General features: G+C 36.3%; 2 protein-coding genes across 5 annotated transcripts in view; one reads left to right on the top strand and one right to left on the bottom strand.

The window, feature by feature from the left end:
• Window positions 1–20,438, bottom strand: part of tax1bp1b (Tax1 (human T-cell leukemia virus type I) binding protein 1b) — a 34,826-nt gene extending 14,388 nt beyond the window's left edge. For 2 of the 4 annotated variants that reach the window (XM_016556284.1, XM_016556283.1), the window contains exons 1-7: window positions 20,278–20,438; window positions 14,880–15,076; window positions 3,431–3,533; window positions 2,741–2,931; window positions 2,446–2,604; window positions 1,548–1,696; window positions 1,001–1,091 (exon numbers count right to left, since the gene is read on the bottom strand). In XM_016556284.1, the coding sequence (XP_016411770.1) occupies window positions 1,001–1,091; window positions 1,548–1,696; window positions 2,446–2,604; window positions 2,741–2,931; window positions 3,431–3,533; window positions 14,880–15,056 (870 nt within the window). In that variant the 5' untranslated portion in view covers window positions 15,057–15,076; window positions 20,278–20,438. The remainder of the gene's footprint in view (window positions 1–1,000; window positions 1,092–1,547; window positions 1,697–2,445; window positions 2,605–2,740; window positions 2,932–3,430; window positions 3,534–14,879; window positions 15,077–20,277) is intronic. The other 2 variants (XM_016556281.1, XM_016556282.1) reach the window with 1 other exon arrangement.
• A 367-nt stretch (window positions 20,439–20,805) lies between these two features.
• The window catches only part of LOC107743154 (3-hydroxyisobutyrate dehydrogenase, mitochondrial-like), a 12,780-nt gene continuing 9,872 nt past the window's right edge, over window positions 20,806–23,713 (top strand). Inside the window, exons 1-4 of the mRNA XM_016556280.1 lie at window positions 20,806–20,900; window positions 21,532–21,692; window positions 21,801–21,910; window positions 22,185–22,306. Of these exons, the coding sequence (XP_016411766.1) occupies window positions 20,840–20,900; window positions 21,532–21,692; window positions 21,801–21,910; window positions 22,185–22,306 (454 nt within the window). The 5' untranslated portion in view covers window positions 20,806–20,839. The remainder of the gene's footprint in view (window positions 20,901–21,531; window positions 21,693–21,800; window positions 21,911–22,184; window positions 22,307–23,713) is intronic.

Here is a 23,713-nt window from a genome sequence, read left to right as displayed (position 1 = left end):
CTGTCCCCGCCACAAGAAAGTATGGATGGAGGGTGAGACATAGTGAGTGATGGAGAGTGAGAATTACACAGTGCAAGCCAGAGTAATTAGGAAAAGAACGAGGGTCTGTATTACACTTCTCCGTGGATAAATGCATAAGCGTATTCAAATCAACAACTCAAAAATGTCTGTTTGTTGGTTTTAGGTAAATTAAATAGGTAAGGGATAAAAAGAGAGATAAAATACTAAGAAATCATACTTTGGAATGGGCATGTATTAAACCAAAAGATACAGAGTAAGGATAAATAAATTTCTACATTTACTTCAGCTCATGACAAATGGGGGCAAAAACAAAAGTGTTGCGTTTATAATTTTGTTCAGTGTATATTACAATCTAAAAAAACTAAATAATTTTTTTTTAAAAACTATATAAATATATCAAATAAAAAATATATGGCAGAGAATCTGGTTGTATAGTTGTTTGACACTTGCATGTAGTTGAATGTCACAGACCAGTTACACTTGAGTCAATGGTTGTATTTTATAAATAAAATGCATTACTTTAAATCATAGAAATTATGTTGTGGTAACTGAAGGAATGTCTTTTGAAAAAAAAAAAACAATGACAGATTTCTCATTGAAAAAGAAAAACCTCACAGGAATGCAATTTATCTCATTAGCGCTGTAAAACTGATGTGTTATAAAAGTGCATTTATTATTAAGAGGAAAGATCTGCATCACGATGACCAATGAATACTTTGAAGGCCTAATAAAGTTGAAAACGGAGGAAAAAGCAGTATTTTATTTTATTCTTTGGTAATGTAAACTGTAAAAGTACAAATATTTTGTTTCAATAGTAGTGAAGTAATTTCTCAAAATATTTATTAAGTACAGTAATGAAGTGCAATTTTTCAGGTACTTTACACCCCTGGCATAAACAGCATATACTGTGAGGGCACAGTGTTCTTGCATTTGGGTAACCAACAGGGACGTGCGTGAGGTAGTAAGTGAGTGGCATTACCTTATAGAGCTCCTTCTCATCTTTCTCATTCTTCAGCTGACACTCAAGAGCCTCTTTCTCCAGGGTTAACTTCTTCACTCGATCCTTCAGGCTGTCAAATCAGAGCCATTATCAATCATTCAGCCACACAAGGAACATATCTAGAACATGTTAAAAAACTATTTTCTTGTCAAAGTTCTCAAAGTGAATCTCATAAAAATATTAATCTAACAGATATGACATCTCCTGATCCTATCTAAAGATATGTAAAACAATTACATGGTTTGTTATAGGGATGTCAAAAGTCCTGGTACTTCGATCCCAAAGTACTAAATTGTTTGTAACTAAACATCAGTTTTTCTGCAGTATTATTGTAAAATACTTGAAGGCTACATGCCATTTTTTTTTTATATATATTTTTTTAAACAGAAACTGTGGACCAATAGTATACTGTTTTATCTGTGGAACTGGAATTGATTATGGAAATGTTGGTATCATGACAACCCTAGTTTGTTATAATATATATATTGCCACTTTGTGGCTACTTCATTATGGTAGGAAATCGCACCAGTCTAGTTCGGTCTCCTTCTGCAGGCCTTTTTGTGTGACTCCGATCAGATCCTCCTCTAACTGCAACAGCCGTGCCGTACTCTCTTCCATTCTCCTTTTCACCACCTCTCTCTCCTCCTGCAAGCTCTGGGCAGACAGCTGCAACTCCTGTGTACACACAAAAACAGATAAGAGAGCAAATTCCCTTGGTCATAAGCATGTTGTCTTCCCAGCTGCTGCAGAAATGATGGGAGTTATTGCAGAATAGACTATTGGCTCTTGAGTTATACTTGAGTGTGGTCTCAGAGAATCTGCAAACATGACTAAAGGGAAAGCAGGTCTCCAAATCCCACTCCAGTCTCTTCTGCAGTACCACTTCATGTGCAAAATTTTTTAGAATTATTTTAGCAGCACATAAAACAACATATAAAAGTGTGGTCATAAAATTAACAGCCAGAAATGGGTGTGCTTGTTTTCATCTTTAAACTAGCTCTGCCTCAGAGCTGATACATTTATACTTTATGAAAATTGCCACTTAAAAGCAACAAATGGCAATGATGTTGATGATTGTCATGTCTGTAAAGATGTAAATTATTATTATTATATTTTATTTTTTTTATGTAAAGAGTCCAAAGAGAGACTCTCACTACTAGAGGGTGCTGACAGCCTGTGAATTTAGATGTAAACAGTTTAAGACATAAAAGAAAAAATGCTTTTTTTGCCATTCACATCATATTTGAGAGGACAAAATACTGTCTTTTACCCATTTAACAAAATGTGAAAAACATTTCTATTTCCAATATATTTGTACAATACTATGATTTCAAGCCAGGACAATAACAAAAGTCGGGAAAAAAAATTCCTTTTCCTCTTTTTAACTCAAGCTTTTTTCTCTCTCTCTCTCTCTGTCCTCTCACCTGCACATCTTTCCTGAGTTGAGCGCTGCTCTCTCGCTCCTGCTCATATTCATTCTGTAGTCTGTTCTTCTCATCAATCAGTTCATCCCTCTCTTTCTGAAGTAGGTCCAGGTTTTCCAAGAGCTCCTTCTTTTCCTGTTGAATTTGTTCCATCTTTTGCTGGAAAAAGAACCAATAGTGACAATCCTGGCATGTGAAAACTGACAAGAAATATATAGTTCAACTATAGTTCAAGAAATCTTGAGTTCAGTAGTTCAAGATCAAGATTCAGTAGATCAAAACAAAATCCCCTTACCTCCAGGTAACTAGCCTTGGTGGTGACCACCAGAATATCAGATCCTCCTTCATCCTCCATTGTCAGCAGTTCCTCCTCTGTGGGGCTGTTGGTGCGGAACTGGAATGGAGTGCTGGCCCCACGGATCTCTCCCTTATGTGTGACATAGCAAAACTGGTAGAACTCACCATCGTCATTTGGGACGTAGTAACCTGCAAAATACCCCAGAATCAAGCAGAGAGAACGATCCTATCGTTAGAGCGGTTCATGGAGTATTTTAAACCAAACTCAATTGCCTTTCCCATAGGTTTTAAAACAAATGACTCTAATGAACGACAGCTAAGACTAATGAACATAGCCTGAAGTCCATTATTTACATCATAATTTTACAGTTCCACTGCAGCTTTATGACAGACTCATGTCATTTTATTTAATGGTATATTTTCTTAATTGCCGTGAGGAATCCGGACTCATGCCATGAAAACCCTGTAATCCCGTACAAAGATTCCAGTATGTGACCTGAACCACTCCTGTAAAACTGGCCCATCAACACTTCAGCCCTCTAATAGGAGGCCTCAGTGTTTCCTATTTTATTGCATCCGTCACTACATATTAAAAGCCCTAAACGAACCTTTGAGGGGCCTTCTCTCTGGCATGAAATTCATTGAAGAAATGCTGGCATGAAACCCCACTTGGACAATGTCATTTTACCTTGGAAAACCACAGATCGGTTGACTGCGGTTCCCTCGGTGTAGTTGTCTGGAAGAGGTGACCACAGGAACGTGTAGTAGTCACGAGCGGTGCTCCAGCCAACCTGTCAGAAACAGAGAGGTTTTAAAGGGTTAGCGTAACTGACTTAAACCTCAGGTATTTTTTTTTAAATGTTAAAAAAATACTCCACAGTAATAATTTAGATTTAAGTAAATGAGGTCCACATTGACCTGGTTTTTCAGTTTTCATTACAAAACCACTTCTGTGTACTTTCTTGCTTACTTATAAACTGCCCAAGCTATCAGGGAGATAATGTCACCATTTTTGGAGTAATGAGTAATGTTATGCTTCAATAGTGAAACCGTTTCAGTCATTAAGTAGAGAGGTAATGCTTCAAACAAGGTTCTATGAGAGCCTCTGTGCATGATTGTGTGTGTGTGAGAGAGAGAAGAGCGTTAAAAGTCATTTTGGAAATAAAGTTGTTTGACATTTATATGCTTTTGTTTGTCATATTTAAATGCTTGGTTAGTGTATTTGTTTTCTGTGGCTTTTTTGTTGTGGTAGAATGTAAGCCACTTTTTAAATAACTGAAATAATTTGGCAAACTGTCATGAAACTGTAACACATTCAAGATTTGCCACAATTCACAGCTGTGTAGTTATGCAAGAGTAGTCATCCTCTTAGAACATCTGACAACCAATTAGAATCAAGCATTCAACAGAACTTTGGTTTAAAATATTATAAATCTATACTGTTTAAAACAAACAAACAAACACAAATCTAGAATCTCCAGAAAATCTCCAGTCCAGAATTCTAGATACCTTCCAGTTGGACAAAAACATTATAAAATGTACAGCAGATACATTTTATAATGGTTCGTACTTTTATAACCTGGCAAATACATACATACATAAATATCCCACATATATAACCACTATCCATATAAACACTTAACATAACATATCTGTAATTTCACAATATACACACTACCAGTCAAATGTTTGGAATAATTAATTTTTTTTTATTGTTTTTGAAAATCTTTTATACTCACCAAGGCTACATTTATTTAATGAAAAAAATACAGTAAAACAGTAATATTGTGAAATATACAGTGGTGGACAGTAACGAAGTAGTTTTACTTCGTTACTGAACTTAAGTACATTTTTCAAGTATCTGTACTTTACTGGAGTAGTTGCCAAAGCCTCGTGAATATGTTCGGTTGAGGGAGCGCGGCTACAACTCAGCCTTAACAGGAAGAAGAAAATAGGTGAAAATTTTATACATACTTCAGAATGGAAACCAAGATGTAATTATATGAATTTTATGTGTTGTTAACTGATGGTTGATGAGGGGGAGTACAGAAAATACATCCATAATTTCAGCCCTCTGTCATAAAACTGTCAAACAAAATCAGACTCACATCGGGCTGACTGTGTTTGTGAACATGCAAAAGCACAAGCCTAGTACCTGCTATTGGCATCTACATGGGAACTCTATAGCATCCTGGAAGTAACACACACAGTAAAAAAATGCAAACTCACTACAGCTCAGTCGCATTAGAAAGTTGTGTGGCTTGTTTGCTCAAACCATACAGCTGTCCTCTATGTCCACAATAACTTTAGTGTTGCAGAAGTCCCCTGATTGTACAAGAAAGTTGCCCGAGGTGCTGGAGCTGTAAAGAGCAGGAAGCCATTAAAGGCATGGCCCGTACGGAGCGTCATTACTGCCTGGACCAAAACTCCACTCATTAGAGACGTTCGGGGTGAAAGAGGGCGAAAATTAAGCCCCTGTGTGTCTCTCATTTAGGTTTGCAGAGGGAACGGTAACCGAAGGAAGAAAAGATGGATGAGAAGGAAAATGGCATGAGAAACTACTCAAGAACATTCAGGATGAGAGCAGCTCCAGCCGCATTTAAGAAGAATGGACAGTGCACAAATAAATATAGATAAAAAAATAAGACAGAGGAAAATGACTAATAAGTATAATTACTATAATTCACTGGATAACCATTTTGATGGGGGGAAAACATAATAGAAAAAAACATAAAATAGTTATATTTTATTACTTAACTAAAAGTAATATTATATTATATTATATAAAATTAAACAAACTGCAAGGACAAAGGTAAACTTAATGAATAAAAACAAATAAATAAATACATACATATTACATACATATTCCACATATATAACCACTATCCATATAAACATTTTACATAACACATATCTGTAATTTCTATTCTATTCTTCTATTCTTTTACTATACACTACGTCAAATGTTTGGAATAATTATGATTTTTTTAAAAGTCTTTTATACTAACCAAGGCTGAATTTATTTGATACAGTAAAATACAGTAAAAACTGTAATTTGTGAAATATTTAAAATAAATCAAGAATAACTCAAGAATACATTTTATATTATAGTAATAATTATATTATAACAATATATTAATTTTATTCTCATGCCTCTAAACTAAAAAAAATAAAATAAAATAACTCAAATAAATAAATGGTGCATCTTTTGGCAAATCTGAAGCTATAAAGTCACTTAGTTTTTATGTGAATTCTCCCACATACACTAAAAGGAAGACTGTAAAATAAAATAAAATAAAATAAAATAATTTTTAATATTTAGTACAGTAAATATCTTACAAGTGTACAAACACTTTCTGGAACTACTGCATATTATGAATAAAACTCGACAAAGAACAAAAGAACATCCCGGTGTTTGTGAGAAAGTACCTAATTCCCTGACTCGCAATGACGCACGGACTTGGCCCATGACTCTGTCTGTGCTGACTACATGCAGCAATGGGTACAGCCAGCCTATATATCAGGATGCAGTACAGAGAACAACTACTGCGCTGACAGGATAATTATAAAGCAGTGTTCACCTTCTTCGCGGCGAGTCTGATGGCATGTTCTGACAATCCAACATAACGCTCACAAGTTTTTCAACTAGACTCTCTCTGTAACCATTCCAACTTCATAAGAGAGCCACAGGCAGCATGCCTGCTCAAACAAGAAACAATAGGCAAATGATGCTAAGTGCATTTCTCCTTTAGAGGCTTTAAAACATCCTTACACATAATCTTATGTCATAACATACAGTGCTATGGCTCAGATAATGGTGACGAAGAGGAAGAAGTAGTTGGAGTTCTCCATTGTTTGAATCACATTTACGCTATATTAAGATTTCCTGACTCCAAGAAGTGTACCAAGACTTTCCTTTCATAAAGTTGGCATTCAGGTATGATCAGTTAATCTCCTAAACACTAGGTGGCAATAATAGCCTTGCGACTATCTGCCGCTCCAGGCAAGTGACTCATTGAACAGGTCTTGCAATTTTCTGGTGTTTGGCACGGCTGCCTTTTGTCTGTCAACACAGACAGAGCCAGGTTGTGATTTATGATCATGTGCCCTTCATTGCCAGAGGTTATTCTGTGTCTCTGGGTGCAGACAAAAGCACGTCAGTCAGCCAACTCTGTTTGGAGGAACGCGCCTTCCCTTCAGGGTATATGAAGACACTGTGATCAAGTGGCATGTCAGACTACATAACAAACGTAAGTTCCATAATAATTCGGAACATAAACAAAGATTGCAATTAGACAGTAAGTACAATTATGTAGAACCGATGTACTCAAGGACCAACTGCCATTCCTGTATGTAATGAGTTTAACTTTGTGAATTGCATCTGTTTTCTAGATATATAAAGTGTCATTCAGGTGAAGTTGCAAATATCAGATTTATGAGATATGAGCACATAAATATCCAAGAAAAGAAGAATTCTCTTAATTTTCTGTGCCATATAGGGCTGCACGATTAATCGAATGCAATTGTCATGCGCATTTTGTTAAAAAAGCCAGTTCTGTAATCAGCAGGAAATCATCATCACGTGCTTTCAGATGGAGTGTTCATTATTACATCCAACAACAGAAGACCTCAATCGCTTAGGAGTCATTTTTGTCTACATCTGCTCCGGCGGTGAAACAATGGCGGACTGATGACAGCTCACTCAGGGCGGAGCTAAGGTAAGACGCCAGTCCAGTCTGTGCTGAAACGCTAGTGTCAATCAACTATCGTGGGAGGGGCCTGTATGGATCGGCTCGATTTGAGAAAGGGGAAAACATTTAACCAGATTTTTTTTTTAAACTACTGGGTGGATTTTTATCATTATAGGGTGGTTGTGTACACACACTGCCAACACACATTTCAGTTCAAACAACTTGTAAAAGTGCATGTAGAATCCTATGACCCCTTTAAAATAACTGGTTTCTTTTTTAATACAATTTATTGAATTTATGAAAAACATTTAAAAAGCCATCATTATTTCAAACTTTTGGGGGGAAAAATATAATACAATTGTAATAACATTATATATTATAACATATTTTTTTTTTAAATTATTCACATGCCTCTAAAATCAAAACACAAAAAATAAATAAATAATGGTGCAGCTTTTGGCAAATGTGAAGCTATTATAAGTGTTTATGTGAATTCTCCCACATACACTAATAGGAAGACTGTAAATGCTTCGTCAGGCTGTCGTGGTCTAGACCATTGCCTGATTCACATCATGTTGCAAAATTCTTTGGCACACTGTGCATTTTTCTCATCTCCATGTGGCCTAGTAGAAAGCCTTTGAAATGAGAACATAAAAACATGAACTCGGCTGTGTTTTACGGGGGCAAGTGAAACTCAGCCTATCTACCACGTGTTTCTCGCCAAAGCCTCGTGAATATGTTCGGTTGAGGGAGCGCGGCTACAACTCAGCCTTAACAGGAAGAAGAAAATAGGTGAAAATTTTATACATACTTCAGAATGGAAACCAAGATGTAATTATATGAATTTTATGTGTTGTTAACTGATGGTTGATGAGGGGGAGTACAGAAAATACATCCATAATTTCAGCCCTCTGTCATAAAACTGTCAAACAAAATCAGACTCACATCGGGCTGACTGTGTTTGTGAACATGCAAAAGCACAAGCCTAGTACCTGCTATTGGCATCTACATGGGAACTCTATAGCATCCTGGAAGTAACACACACAGTAAAAAAATGCAAACTCACTACAGCTCAGTCGCATTAGAAAGTTGTGTGGCTTGTTTGCTCAAACCATACAGCTGTCCTCTATGTCCACAATAACTTTAGTGTTGCAGAAGTCCCCTGATTGTACAAGAAAGTTGCCCGAGGTGCTGGAGCTGTAAAGAGCAGGAAGCCATTAAAGGCATGGCCCGTACGGAGCGTCATTACTGCCTGGACCAAAACTCCACTCATTAGAGACGTTCGGGGTGAAAGAGGGCGAAAATTAAGCCCCTGTGTGTCTCTCATTTAGGTTTGCAGAGGGAACGGTAACCGAAGGAAGAAAAGATGGATGAGAAGGAAAATGGCATGAGAAACTACTCAAGAACATTCAGGATGAGAGCAGCTCCAGCCGCATTTAAGAAGAATGGACAGTGCACAAATAAATATAGATAAAAAAATAAGACAGAGGAAAATGACTAATAAGTATAATTACTATAATTCACTGGATAACCATTTTGATGGGGGGAAAACATAATAGAAAAAAACATAAAATAGTTATATTTTATTACTTAACTAAAAGTAATATTATATTATATTATATAAAATTAAACAAACTGCAAGGACAAAGGTAAACTTAATGAATAAAAACAAATAAATAAATACATACATATTACATACATATTCCACATATATAACCACTATCCATATAAACATTTTACATAACACATATCTGTAATTTCTATTCTATTCTTCTATTCTTTTACTATACACTACGTCAAATGTTTGGAATAATTATGATTTTTTTAAAAGTCTTTTATACTAACCAAGGCTGAATTTATTTGATACAGTAAAATACAGTAAAAACTGTAATTTGTGAAATATTTAAAATAAATCAAGAATAACTCAAGAATACATTTTATATTATATCTGTTTATTCAGCTGCAGCTATAGGCATTTTCTGGGTTTCTTCTGCGAGGCATATTTGGAGTTTCAGCGCGAGAGCACCCTCTGGCCTTGGGATGGAGATTTACTGCTGATCACAGAATGTGCTTCACTGAAAGATACGCATGACAATCGCAGCTTCTGTCGAATCGCGATCTCGATTCCATTTCGATTTATCGTGCAGCCCTAGTGCCATATTACAGTGTTATTAAGGTAATATGTACGAATTATAAGACGGCGTAGAGCAGACAAGAAGGAAAGTGGGAGAGAGAGAGAGAGAGAGAGAGAGAGAGAGGAGGGCGGCATCGGGAGAGGTCTATGAGCCAGGATTCGAACTCGGGATGCCCGTAACGCAATGACACTGCCCACAAGGCTATCGGCACTGACACAAATGAGCTTATAAACAACAAATTATGATGTCAATTAATCACTTACCTTTCACAGTTTTCTTTATGCAAAATCATTTTTTATAAGATGCCATGCATAAATAAGCAATGTAATAATCACGATAGAATATTTCTGTATTATTTTTCCGATATAATCATAATAATAATGACTGGCCAACTCAGAAGTAGGAGCTTCCCAGGTAAACTCAAAGCCTTTTAAAGGGAAAGTTCACCAAAAATAAAAATTCCATCATCATTTACTCACCCTCATATCGTTCCAAATCTATATGAATTTCTTTCTTCTGTGGAACACAAAAGAAGATATTTTGAAGTATGTTGGTAACCAAACAGTTGATGGTAGCCATTGACATCTATAGTATGGGGGGGGGAAATCCTATGGAAGTCAATGGCTACCGTCAACTGTTTGGTTAACCACATTTTTCAGAATATCTTCTTTTGTGTTCACTGTTCAGCAGAAGAAAGAATCAAGTATACAGGTTTGAAACAAGTAGAGGGTGAGAAAATGACAGAATTTTCATTTTTGGGTTAACTGTCCTTTAAATCCATATATCTTACTATTGACAAAGTTTGGTCCACATATTACAGCTTATTCTGGCTGAAGAACACCTTATATGTCAATATATTGTATGTACTGTATATATGGCTGTGTATAATATTTCATATTTTTGTAATGCACCACGTTGGAAGTTTCCCGGTATATTTTTTCCACATGTAAGCAAAACAGACATTATAGCTGATATATGCCTACGTTATTTAGAATGTAATCAAATCAAATACGATTTTTGGAAACAAATCTACAGCTTGTGAATCAGAATTGAACTGAATCAGGAAATTCATATTAATTGTACAACCCTAAACCTCTGTAATTCTGAAAACACCACACCACTTTGTTCTCAAGGATATCTTGTTTTTTTATTACATGAACCAAACTGTAAATATCTTTGAAAGATTTAATTGCATGAACTTCACAATCTCAAAGTCAATCAGAACAGAACTGGTGATTTTAGACAGCTCTTTCCATTTGATATGGATCAGATGGACTGTGAACTATGGAGATTTTAATCCACCTTCCAAGAATTTGAAAGTTGTACCTGGTTCTCACGGGGGGTTTGACCCTTTTAATCAAGAACATTGGCCAGAATGTGATAGAGCTGCTGAGAAGCGGAAGCCCTCCTGTCAGCCGGCCATAAAACAGCTTCATCAGGTTCGCTATATCACACGCAAAGTAAAAAGTTCTAAAACGCCACTTTGATCTGGTCGGATCCGAACCCAGACACTAAACCCTGACAGTGACCACACTCAACTCCCTCTCCACTAACCTACAGCAGTCGGATGTTCCTTTTATTTCCTCTCGCCATACAGTCCACATCCATAATGCTGTAAATGCCGTTTGTTTTATGTTCTCCCATCCAGCAGTAGCTGGGGAACTCCAGAAAGCAGATGGAGCCAAAACACCCCACTTATCCTGCCAACCCACATATTTCATTCCCGTGCACACCGTCATGACCACACTCGCGTTCAACTACACTCCAGCATGACGCACCGATTTGTGCCAACATAGTGGAATTTTCAAACTACCAGCGGGTTGTAATATTTTATATCTTTTTTTTTTCTCTGCCAAGCAAACTGCCAAGATCTTTCACAAATACTCAAACCGCATTCTGTTATACAAGCCGCTAGTAAATGTTCATGTTCACTTGACGAAAACCTTGTTAGAAGGGGAACCAGTCGTGACTGAGATTTTCCTGGATATGATTCACAGTTTTTCCCGAATAACATGAATACGACATACATACCCCATCAGTTCAGGGAGTCGCACCACATTTCCTTCAGGTTTAAAAGAGATTAATTTCCTAGTTAGCTCTCCATAAAAACATCTTCCTCAAAAACCACAGCAGGTGATCATCTTAGTGGCTTGCGAGGAAGTGACCGGCTATATAGCCTACTTTGGAACCAGCATCTAGTATGCATCAAGCACAGACATTTGGGTTACACTATATATAACAGCAGCAGTTATGTGTTCTAAAATGATACCTACAAAAAAACAAAAAAAAAACAGTCTTTCCGAGTCAGACTACAGCAAAATCTGGTTCTGAAAATCTTTTACAGCAGGAAACATTTAAGTGACCAGCAGTAAATCCAACATTATGTTAAGCAGCAGTAATGGTGACTCCCCAAACATTACACTGCCAAATATGACAGCAGGGCCTTGTAATTTCCACACTGTGGAAAGTGAAGATGGGAAATGGAATCAAGACATTAAAGTTGCAGTAACATCACACATGATTCCTATAAAATGGTAGGAAACCAACTTGGCTGACTTGAGCTCTGTCTTGAAAGAAGTGAAAAGGGTAGCAGACATAAAAAAAGGAGGGCTGAAAGTCCAATAGGTTAACATTGTGTTGACTGGAATACTTGAATTCTAATACTTCACTTTAATAGCTGATATATGATTTGGTGTAATCTGTTAAACAACTTACAGCACCACAGTAAACAGTGGCTTCAGGTGCCAAAAAATTGACATAATGTAGACCAAACCACAAAAGAAGGCCATACTAGTCAGGGCTCGATGGCATGGGGCCAGCGTGAAAGATGCACGAGACAGTTGATGGATTTGTCACTGGCCCGATCGGGCCATTGCTACATCCTCATCATTTTTAAGCTTTGCCAATTCAAACATTCAAAAAGATGCGTGCAAACACAGAAATTAGTTCCACTTCATGTCTTCTTTCCCTTGAACAGACAAACACACCTTGCGAATTTGAACATTTTAAAGCATTCAAGTGAAAGAAGACGAGAAATAACTCAAAGTACTCTCATGCCATTTACAGCACAGCACACACACAGCTGTGTCTCTGATAACACGTGAACACCAAATTGAGTTTCCTTTCATGTCTTCTTGCCTTTGAACGGACAAAAACATACAAAATTATGTAAAAATACCCATAAACAGTTGAGAAAGAAATGGGATGTTTAAGCTTATATTGGATCTAGGCATGGGCCGATTATCGGTTTCAAGGTATACCACGATTTGAAAATGTCACGGTTTCAAAACCGCTAATATTTTCCGTTATAACGTTCCTGCGGTATGCGCTGTTTTTCATGTCTCCTCAAAGACTGAAAGTGTAGGAATCCCTCAGGTTGAGTGCAGTGTAGAGAGTAACACGACCCCTCCTCCTCCTGTTGGTGCGAGCGAGCGGTGTGTAGGATGGCTTCCCCTGGAACTTACGCGATCGGCCACCGGCCATTTTTTGTCTTATTGCAAGCAACTCGTCTCTGTTTTGGACTTGCACAAACTGCGTTGCAATGCAATCGTTTTCCAAAATGTAATTTATGTGAAAATATGAAGTCTGTAAACGGCCGTTAACACAGGCCAGAGACATTGAAGACAATATTGATTTGGAGGTTTATATGAATGTGTTTCTGAGGGGAACTGACTGTCTTCAGAAAAGTTTACGTGGTATTTTCTTTTAATCTCGTCTCTGTATAGTTCATATTAAAACAGTGTTTCAGTGCTGCTTTGTTTACTGCGGTAACCAAGGAAACACTGGATCTGGTGTTTGAGAAGCGCCTCCTGCTGTCAGAGAGTGAATCTGCGTCTCATTCAGAGCTTCTGCTGTTTGCTTCAAATTGGGTTATTATTAAATCAAATGATGTATATGAAATTATATAACTAAATGATATGTATATGAATTATATAACTAAAATTAAATAACTGTAATTACAGATTTAGGTTAAATAAAGATGTCAGTCTTTATTTTTCTTCTTTTTAAGGAAACAAATCAAAGAAAAATAAACAAATTCTACTGTTCCTAATATTCTGTATGTTGCTCAAAAACAAAATATATTGTGTTCAGCGGAAAAAAAATTTTTTTTTACCCAGTCATTTAAAAATAACACATTTTAGAGCTGTAACGACAATACCGTGATACCGTGATATTTTTGCTTAAGGTTATCATACCGTCAAAATCTCATACCGGCCCATGCCTAATTGGATCCATACTTTGTGTCTTAAAGTGACACGGACTAGGCCTAATTTACCATTTGAAAAAAATCACTCACTGCTCTTGACCCAATAACTTTAACAATTACAGTGAATACTAAGCAACGTTATTTTCCATTTGTTTATTCAATTTCTGTACCTAAACACCTACAAATCTGAAAACTTAAAGCATTGTTTAATTTGTATCTTTGTTTTATTGTATTTATTTGTGCTATTTCTTGTAATTTGTTTATTTGTTCTTATTTCATTACTGACTGTTCACTTAATCATGTTTGAACTTTATATTTGTTAAACTAGTAGTTTTTGCTGTGGTATTGAAGTTGGAATAGAGAATTGTAAAAGTTAACTGGTATCTAAAATGTTGGTGTCATATAATCCTTTGTATTTATTAGAGGACAACATAACATGGGTCAAAAACAATGAAAACAACAACTATAAAAAGAATTTGTGTCAGGGCCAGTGAAAATGTTGGCAGGGCAAGTAAAAATCATAAAAAGCGCCATATTTAATTTTTGACAGGAATGAAAATGAGGCTGTGCAGTTGTTTACCAACATACCAATTGTTTAGCTGATGAAACGCCTTTCTGTTGACAAACACCTCATAAAAAAGATTTGAAAGTTGTGAAAATTACATGATCTAGTACCTTTATACAGTGTGTGCCATTGTAAAGACTGTATCTATGTAGTCTATTCCTCACCGCCTAGTTTTCAGCCGTCTTGAATTCAATATGATGTCTAACATCATTAAAGTCTATTGAGGAAGGCAATGGATAGAAATATTGATACAATCCACCTTCATACTAGAGGTATTTACATTTCCTGGAACTCATTACGAAGAATTGATGTTTTAATACTAAAATGTTACATTTACTATAATTAATGATATTTCTTTATATAAAATCTTAAATGTAAGTGACTTGTTTGAAGGTGGAATGGTGATGAGATGAAACAGAAGAATCCAAGCCATGTTACAATCTCATATCGATTCTTCTCTTGGTAGACACTTCATATCCAAGGATTGAGCAAAACATGGCAGAAAAGAGAAGATATAAAACAAACTAAATGACTGTCACCTTGAATATGCCGACCCAGTCCTTGGGATGTGGTTTAATGAACTGTGTGAGAGTGTAATGGCACTCTAATGCTGCGTGAGGAAGGTAACTTTTCCCCACATTCTGGAAGATGACATGGGCAAAATTGGACGTTTCCATGGTGCTGCTTGCTGTTGTCCCCTCCAGGAATAAAGCCATCTGTCTATCAGCAGCTGTGTCTGTGGGAATACAGGACCCATATAAGAAGTTAAACAAAGAAGAGACACCTGAAAATATTTTGTGCCAGATTCTACAGTTATCTAGGGTGAATATCTTTATGCAACATTATGAAACAGTCATTGCCAGTAACAGAACACACATCTTATTTTGTCTATTTTACTAATTACATGTTATTAAATCTTCTGATAATTGCTGCACAATTAAAAGTTTCAAAATCACACACAAGCAATAATGTATCAGTTATTATTGCAAAATGATTTAGACATTTAAACACAACTGGGTCCATACTGACTGTATATTAGGGCTGGGCGATATGTCAAAAATATCGTACCGATAATCGCCTTTAAAAATATCGCGATATTGGCGGTGATTGTAAGAATGATAAATGCATGTTGATGTCATATAATAATGTCTTGAATAAAATATGCCTATTTTCCGATGTTTCTCTTTCTTTTTGGCATTATCGCCTGTGTAGACATTTCATGATGATAAGTTTAATTTCCTTAATTATAACAATTGCAGCGTTGTTTTTAAACTTGTAGTCAAGCTATAACGTATTTGATATTTATCATGTATGACTAAAATCATGCGGGGATTAAAAACTAATTCTGACTAATTCTAATTCTAAATTTTTTCCTAGTAGCCTACTAGTTCGGAGGTCTATTTTGGCCCATTTTTAACAAAATAAAAATAACTGCTTTATTTATTTAGAAGCAGGGTAATTTAAATTTCATTTTTGTATAGTAATTTTTATAATTTTTATTATAATTCAGTGTTGGGTTGCCGAAACTCTGAACGCATGCATGTTGAGGGGCGAGCGGAGAAGCCTACTAATGTCTTCATCCGTTTGCAACAAAACTTTATAGTTTTGTTGCAAATGAATTAAGAATTTATAGTGCTATATCTCAGCTTAATTAAACATAATATTGTACTCACGGTTTAAAATATCTGTAAAAATATTGCACTGAAATGTGCGCTGAAGGAATTTGCTTATTTTATTTATACCTGTCATGTTTGTGATTTTTCATCATTATACAGTCTGTTTAAATAAATATACAGAAACACATGCAGTGCTACTTTTTTTATTTTTTCTGTTTAACTTTTATTAAACTGCAGATCAAAATAAAATAGGCCTATACCCTTTATAAGGATAAATTATTTTGGAACGCATCTCCAAAATAATCGCATACACAGATGCACGTTCCCATTACAATAGTCAGCGCCGAACAACAGACAAATAAAATATAAACTGAGGTTAAAAAAGTGATTCAGTCAAGATCAGTGAGGAATTTTCTTTTCTTGGCGGCAGCAGCTGCTGTCAATGCACAGATCCAATACACCCTTGTTTTCTTTCTCAACTCTTTACGTTCACTTAAGACATAACCGATTAAATTTATGGGACATTTTGATATAATTTTGTGTGTATTTGTCCATTCGAATGTGTAAGAATGCGAGAAAGAGAGCTCAGTCCAGTGTTCGCGTATATAAGAGGCGGCTTTTGTGCGTGCGCTTTGTGTGTGTGAGCACTAAGCAGCACAGAAAACAGTACGCGAGTGCAGAAGTGAGTTCTACTTCGTCTTCTTGCAGTTGAATCTTTTGAAATCACAATAAATGCACATACAGAAATCGAGAAGCAGAATCGAAATGTAATTTTATAACAAGTAATTTGATACCTGACCTTACACATCTGATCTGATTTCCGAAATTGGAATAGATTTTCGATTCCCAACCCTCCTACTAAATTATTTCATTCTTGCATGCAAAAAGACCTGTATGGTGACTATGGGGCTATGTAAATATTTGTTGCAACTTACTAGGTTTATCATTTGTCATTGTTTTTCCGATAATGTCGATAATCGTCTGTTACCTGACTGTTGACATCGACATCGCGATACTTACGAGACATCGTCGATATGCGATAATATCGTCATATCGCCCAGCCCTACTGTACATTATCCTACTTTTTACCAAATAAATACGGAAAATGACACAAAATATTAATTTGAGTAATATTAACTTTTTTACTGTGTGAAAACACCACTTTGAGTCCTAATTACAAGTTTGTGTTTATTTTGCAACAATGACAAGCTGAGTGTACATTATTTCTATTATTGCATGACTGCTTAACAAATAAAAAAAAATACATGACAATACAAGGACATGAAATATTGAAGATGAAAGTGTTTGTTTGAGGTTCAGTAGCTTAGTGGCATTAATAGGAAGACTGAAGATAAATGGCATGGTTCCTTATAAGCCCACATGACTCAAGTCAGGCAATATTTCTGGATTATAATTACAGACAGGGCATTATTTTTTTGTCTCTAGAGGCATCAAAAATATTTAAGGTTATACACTTTTTTTGTTCATCTTGTTTGTCTACTGCATTTGACTCTATACAAATTGTATAATTATATATATATATAAATATATATAATTGAAATTTCAATACCAGAAAAGTCAACTTATTTATGAACTAGTGTAATTCATATTAATTAATTAATTTTGACGAATTAAAGTTTTGATGTGATTTCTACAGCTGCAAGAGATTACTCTAATCAAGAACTACACATTTGATTGACTCCAAATAAAAAGTATCAGAGACAAACATTTGCATTTGAGATAAATCAAGTAATTTCTTTACGTATTTAGGCCTATTTATTTTATGCCTACCATCTCTTTCAAAATAAATCAAATGGGCTTAATAATAGGTTCCTTAAGCACAATTACCTAAAATTACATATTTAAAAAACTATAAAACGCAGAAGAGCCTGTGTGGGCTTGGTGAACCTCTTTCAAGTGAAATATGTGAATAATAACATCATGATGCAAGTAGGGATGGAACGATTACCGGTTTCACCGTGTTTGATTATCGCGCTTTTGAAAACTCACGGTAAATCCTGTCCAGCCAGCATCAGTCTGACGCAGAAGCAGCATGCAATGTGGTTGTTGTTGTTTTTTTCACGAGAGGAAATGGCGGAAGGCAGTGAATGAACTAGACACTCGCGACTGCCGCGTACCGTGTGAAAGGGCCTGACCCCTTATTTACTCTGCACACGTCTGCGGCGCGTTACGGCTCCGAAGAGGTTTTGTCATCGTGATAACTTTGGTCACTATAATCGTGATATGAAATTTTCATACCGTTACATCCCTAGATGCAAGCTGACATTGATACTGCTTGGTTTTTAATTGTTTTAATAAATATATTTTGTTGTCGACCAGGAGTAAAAACATGGTTGTGAAACCTCATTCTGTCACACGCATACACACACACACACTGTACATATATATATATTTGTCCCGTGTCTCAAGAATCCTTGATATAACAGTTTCTGGTCCCCACTGACTTCCATGGTGTTTTTTTTCCCAAACTATAGAATTCAATGGGGACCAGCTACTGTTTGCTTAATCACATTCTTCAAAACATCATTTTTTTTAATGTTCAACAGAAGAAAGAAACTCATACAGGTTTGGAACTACTTGAGGGTGAGTAAATGATGATCATTTTCATTTCTGGGTGAAACATGTCAATTTGATCTTAGATTAAACAGCACTCAGCCACTCTGTCTCTCAACTCCCTTAAAGCCCTCCATAATTTTTAATAAAGACTCTTCAAAGCATAATACTTTATTAAAGTAAACTGCATTTATTGTAACTAAGTTAAACTGAGGTAGGTCAAATTATTATCACAATTATCAAACTCTGGGAAATGTACCAATTTTGTACTAATGTACTTTTTACAGACTTGAAACATTTGTCACATCTCACACTCATAAGGTGATGACTCAGTAAGCAATGAGCAAACTGAGTCTGATGATTGTCGAGATTTTTCTGTGTGGTTGTGAACACTAGCCGCACTTGATAAGAAAAAGTCATTTGTTTTGTAATCATGGTGATACCTAAACAATATGTCAGCAGCGAAGACCTTAAAGTTGTGTGTTGGTTTACCAGTGTGACCAGTTTCTTCAGTTTGTCTTGCTTGGGGAATATAAGCATTGCAATTGATTTGAGGAACACGCGTTGTACATAAAAACCTTCTTTACCTATTCTTCACTAAGCTGTCATGAATTAATTCACACTGCTCATTTTTCCTTTTTTTTATCTAAAGAAACATAACGTAATCTTATGTATGATAAGTGCGCAGTGAGTACAGCGGCAGAGCAGGAAATTCCTGACAGTACAGAGACTCCGTCACGCTTTCAGAAACAGCTGAGCTCTGCCGAAAAAAAAAGAAAAAGATTTTTCACACGGTACATTTTAGCATGCGAAGGAGTGAAAACTTGCGATAACCGCCCATAAAACAGAATAGCTCCCCCTCTATCTCAAATCAAAATTATTATGACCTTTATCCGAGACCGAGTAGTGACGTCACAGACGACGTGTCTTGCTGACTTGAACTGTAAAATGCTTTGATTACACGATCATTTAACTCTGTAGCAACAAAACTGCATTTATTGCGGCTATTTAACTTAGTTATAACTTCCGTGATACTATTTTACCTGAAAATCCAAAGGTCGTCTCTCTAAAAATAGCACAGCACAAACAGAAATGTGACATTAGATAATACAGCCGAAAAATAATTAATTATATGTGTAAACGACTGTCAAAAAATATATATTTTCCTTCATACTTGTTTTCTAGACATAAATGTTTTGCTAATAGGCCGAAGTTACAAGCACTTACACTTATTACAACTTCGAGTGTTAATCATGTTGTAACGAGGAAAAGTTAAATAAAAAATATATTTCATACCGCATAGTATATAAATATTATATGGTTATACCAAATATACTCCAATATACATCAAGTTTTCTATATTAGCTAAGCTAGTGGTAGCGATGTTAGCTTGCTAGCAGGTTTTAGCTCGTCTTAGCCGTCTGGCTAAACAATAACAAACCATAATGTCAAGACAATTACAGCTTATTAGCTTTTGCCATTCAATCAGTGTTTAATCATCCCAAATCCACATCTTATCTGGTCTTTATTTCTGTATAAGAATGCATCAGTTAATATCCCAAGTCAAGTCAAAGTGTGAGGCCGATAGTTCAGGAATAACCGTTATCATGTTCTCGACCAACTGGCCTTTCAACACAACAGAGTTCAAAATTATATTAAAAGTCAGTAACATAAAATCATAGTAGATATTTAAGACTAACACGCATATAAAGAGACAATAAAGGTTAATAAAAATACGGCACAATACCTCATTTCCATGCTGAAGTATCACAGAAAAACCCAGCGCTGTTTTTGACGCACTTTCCAGTCTCTCTCAGCGCAAGTACATCCCCCTGTTCTGTTCGTGTCAGTGGTTTCCCGGAACAACACAATAACAACAACACCACTCGCATGATCGCATCACACACATCATATCCGCCACAACCATAGACATATAAAATATCCATAAGTTAAGTTCCCTAAGAGTTAAATTTGTCCTAAGGTTGAATAAGTTAACGTTAGTGAAATATTAAGACAAATGTTTCTGTTTGCATATACAATTACAAGACATAAACACGATTAAATCCTTTTATTAAATACAAATAATAATAGTTTGTTTGGGTTAAATTAAATAGCAGACTAAATAAGGGCAGTTACGAGTTATTTTTGTTTTTCCATTCATCTATTATGAGATTTTAAGGATGTCCCGCCTTCCCTTGAATGTCATTGGACGAAGAGTTCCGAGATGAATGAAACGTATGGAGGCACATGTGTCAGTCATCGATTATCCAATGGCGTCACTGTAAGTCGAAGGTCAAGAGCGAAGCAGCATGGCCGCTCTGTTAAGGTGTCTAGTCGGAAAGTGTTATAACCATGTCAACGCCGTGCAGGGTAATGTGTTTGCACCGTTATCCTAAAAATGTTATGTTTTTGTCTACTACTGTGCACTTATATGCAATTTTTCCGTGCGGCAAACATCTGATATAATGCAATGCACTGCCAACTCTCGGTAATAGCTGTTAGGCTAAAGTCATTGTGTGTCAGTCACTGAAACACGAGAAGACAATTAAGTTATACTTATTGTGATCATACTCAGCCGCTATTGAACTAAATGGTGGACGGTTGTTAAATTGTTGCAGTTGCAAAGTCTTTTCCGATATATCTATGAGTGAGATTTAATATATCATCATGATAAATCAAGTTCATCTAACCAGATTGAAATTGTAAAAGGATAAAGCATTATTCAGACTTAAGTAGTAAACAAGAATTTGATCAGCTTTCTGTGGTGCTCTTTTTACGGATTCTTTTTGTTTGATAACAAAAATGACATTTTTAATCTAATATCCAGTGTATTTGCACATATCTGCCTCTGTCAACATGCACAGACTTGTCAAGATCTATTCTTAGACTCTGCACGTCATATTTTCATTAATTTAATCTGTAACAGTCATATGTTAAATGCTAAAATATCCGATGTGAAATTCTAAATGACACTAATTTATATAATACATGTCTTTTTTAGTCTCCATCAGGTCCATGGCCTCTAAAACCCAGGTGGGCTTCATTGGCCTGGGGAACATGGGAAACCCAATGGCAAAGAACCTCATAAAACATGGATATCCAGTGATGGCCTCAGATGTATTTCCAGAGTCCTGCAAAGAGCTACAGGAACTGGGAGCTCAGGTCAGGATAACGGACATAAAATTGACTTTTTTTTTTTTTTTTGAGTGAGATATATTTTTTCACATTGCTTGAATTAGACGTACTTTTTTTTTTCCCCCCTGTTCTCAGATTCTGGACAGCCCTGCGGATGTGGCAGACAAGGCAGATCGAATCATCACAATGCTTCCCTCCAGCCCCAATGTTATAGACGTGTATACAGGCCCAAATGGCATCCTGAAGTAAGGAAGTCTTTCCTGAAAAAGGCTATATAGATTTTAATGAACACAACATTTGAACAGTTTAATTAGCAAACATAATTTGAGAGGGTTAAAAAAAAATCCAAGTCAAATCCAACATATATTCAGCCATACTTTAAATTTAGATAACAATATCCAGATTCAATGAAATTTTAGCTGATTTAATTGTGGTGAGAAATGTTTAAAGTCAGTATTTTAAAGACATGACACATGTACTGGACAGATCTTGTTTACTGATATCTTTACTTTACAAAAGGAAAGTGAAGAAGGGATCCCTACTCATTGATTCCAGCACCATTGATCCAGCTGTCTCCAAGGAAATGGCAGTTGCCGCAGAGAAACTGGGAGCTGTTTTCATGGATGCCCCCGTGTCTGGAGGTGAGATGGCAAAAACTCCCACTTCCTACCCAACACTGTATGAATGCTAGACGTAGATGTGGTAAATTGCATAGTATGTTATCACCGTGACCTGAACCCTGACTGCCCACAAACCGCATATGTAAGTGCAGACAATGTTTGTTAGTGCATGTTTTAAAGGTTTCATAAATCACACACCCATAGTCTGTTATGCAACTAGTCACTGTCTGGCAATAGGTACAAATTTCTTAAAGAATCTTTGGCTCCCATTCAAGCATTGTGGTTTTCAGCTTTTGCTGCAGCAAGCAAACTACAACTTTGTGGCAACAGTGTAGTTTGATAAAGATATATATACAAAACCTATGCATTTTCAACAATCCGAAGGTTCGCAAAGGCAAATTTCAGGATACACCAGTTACACCTCAAGTTTTATTCTTTCTGTCCACTGTTTCAGTCTGAAATGGGTGATTTGCAGGTTTGTTGATAGGAAAGAGTTTTATCACCTGCCTCAGCTTGTCCATTATCTTAATCCAGCCATTGGTGTGGACCCTTTGAGTTATAGACTAAATCAAAAGCCAGCATCTGGGAATTGATCCTGTGACCTCAACTTACGGTGGAAATGGAGACAAGTGCTCAAAATCAGTGACTCTAATGCCATAATCTCATGTAACCCTTCTTTTAGAAACCTATACTGTATAGGATAATGCTGTGGCAGATATAGCTGAGGTCTAGATTTTGAACAAATATATGGATCAAAACCTATCATCAAAGTTGTCCTAAAACCAAAACAATACTCGTTCTTGTCTTAGGACAACTTTGATGAACGTTTTTATCCACTTCAAATGTTGACTACTGTGTTTTATATATATATATATATATATATATATATATATTAGTGCTGTCAAAATTAGCGCGTTAACGCAGGCGATTAATTTTTTCAGTTTAACATGTTAAAATTATTTAACGCCGTTAATGCAGGGGCGGGGCTAGTGTTGGCCACCCCACTCACAACTGCTGCTTCTGTCACTTTTTTTCTTGCCAATTTAGTCTCAGAACGTCTTTACAAGCACATCAAACAGGAGACGTTTCAGACGCGCACTCCACTTCACCTCAGCACCTGCGAGTCAAACGAGTGCGGAAACGCCACGGTACTGTAGGCTACCTGGCGTGCACTCTTCAATTGCACGCACAAAGGCGCCGGCGTGCGCTGAAGCCTTTATCATTTCATATCAAAGCGAGAAAGAAACGACGTGCATGCAATGTCGTGGTCAGTTAAGTCATGAAGGCGATTAAAGCTGCCTAAAAACTGTGCATGCATGTATTAGGCTATATGTTATATACGAGTATGATATATATGATGCGATTTCAATTTTTCCTTTCTCTTTGGACTGTTACAAGCTCTTGGTGCATAAAGAAGATCTGTAAAGT

This window comes from Sinocyclocheilus rhinocerous, unplaced genomic scaffold (assembly GCF_001515625.1).
Source record: "Sinocyclocheilus rhinocerous isolate Xijiao unplaced genomic scaffold, SAMN03320098_v1.1 scaffold946, whole genome shotgun sequence".
In the NCBI taxonomy this organism is placed as follows: domain Eukaryota; kingdom Metazoa; phylum Chordata; class Actinopteri; order Cypriniformes; family Cyprinidae; genus Sinocyclocheilus; species Sinocyclocheilus rhinocerous.
This window is presented reverse-complemented; position numbering and strand designations above follow the sequence as displayed.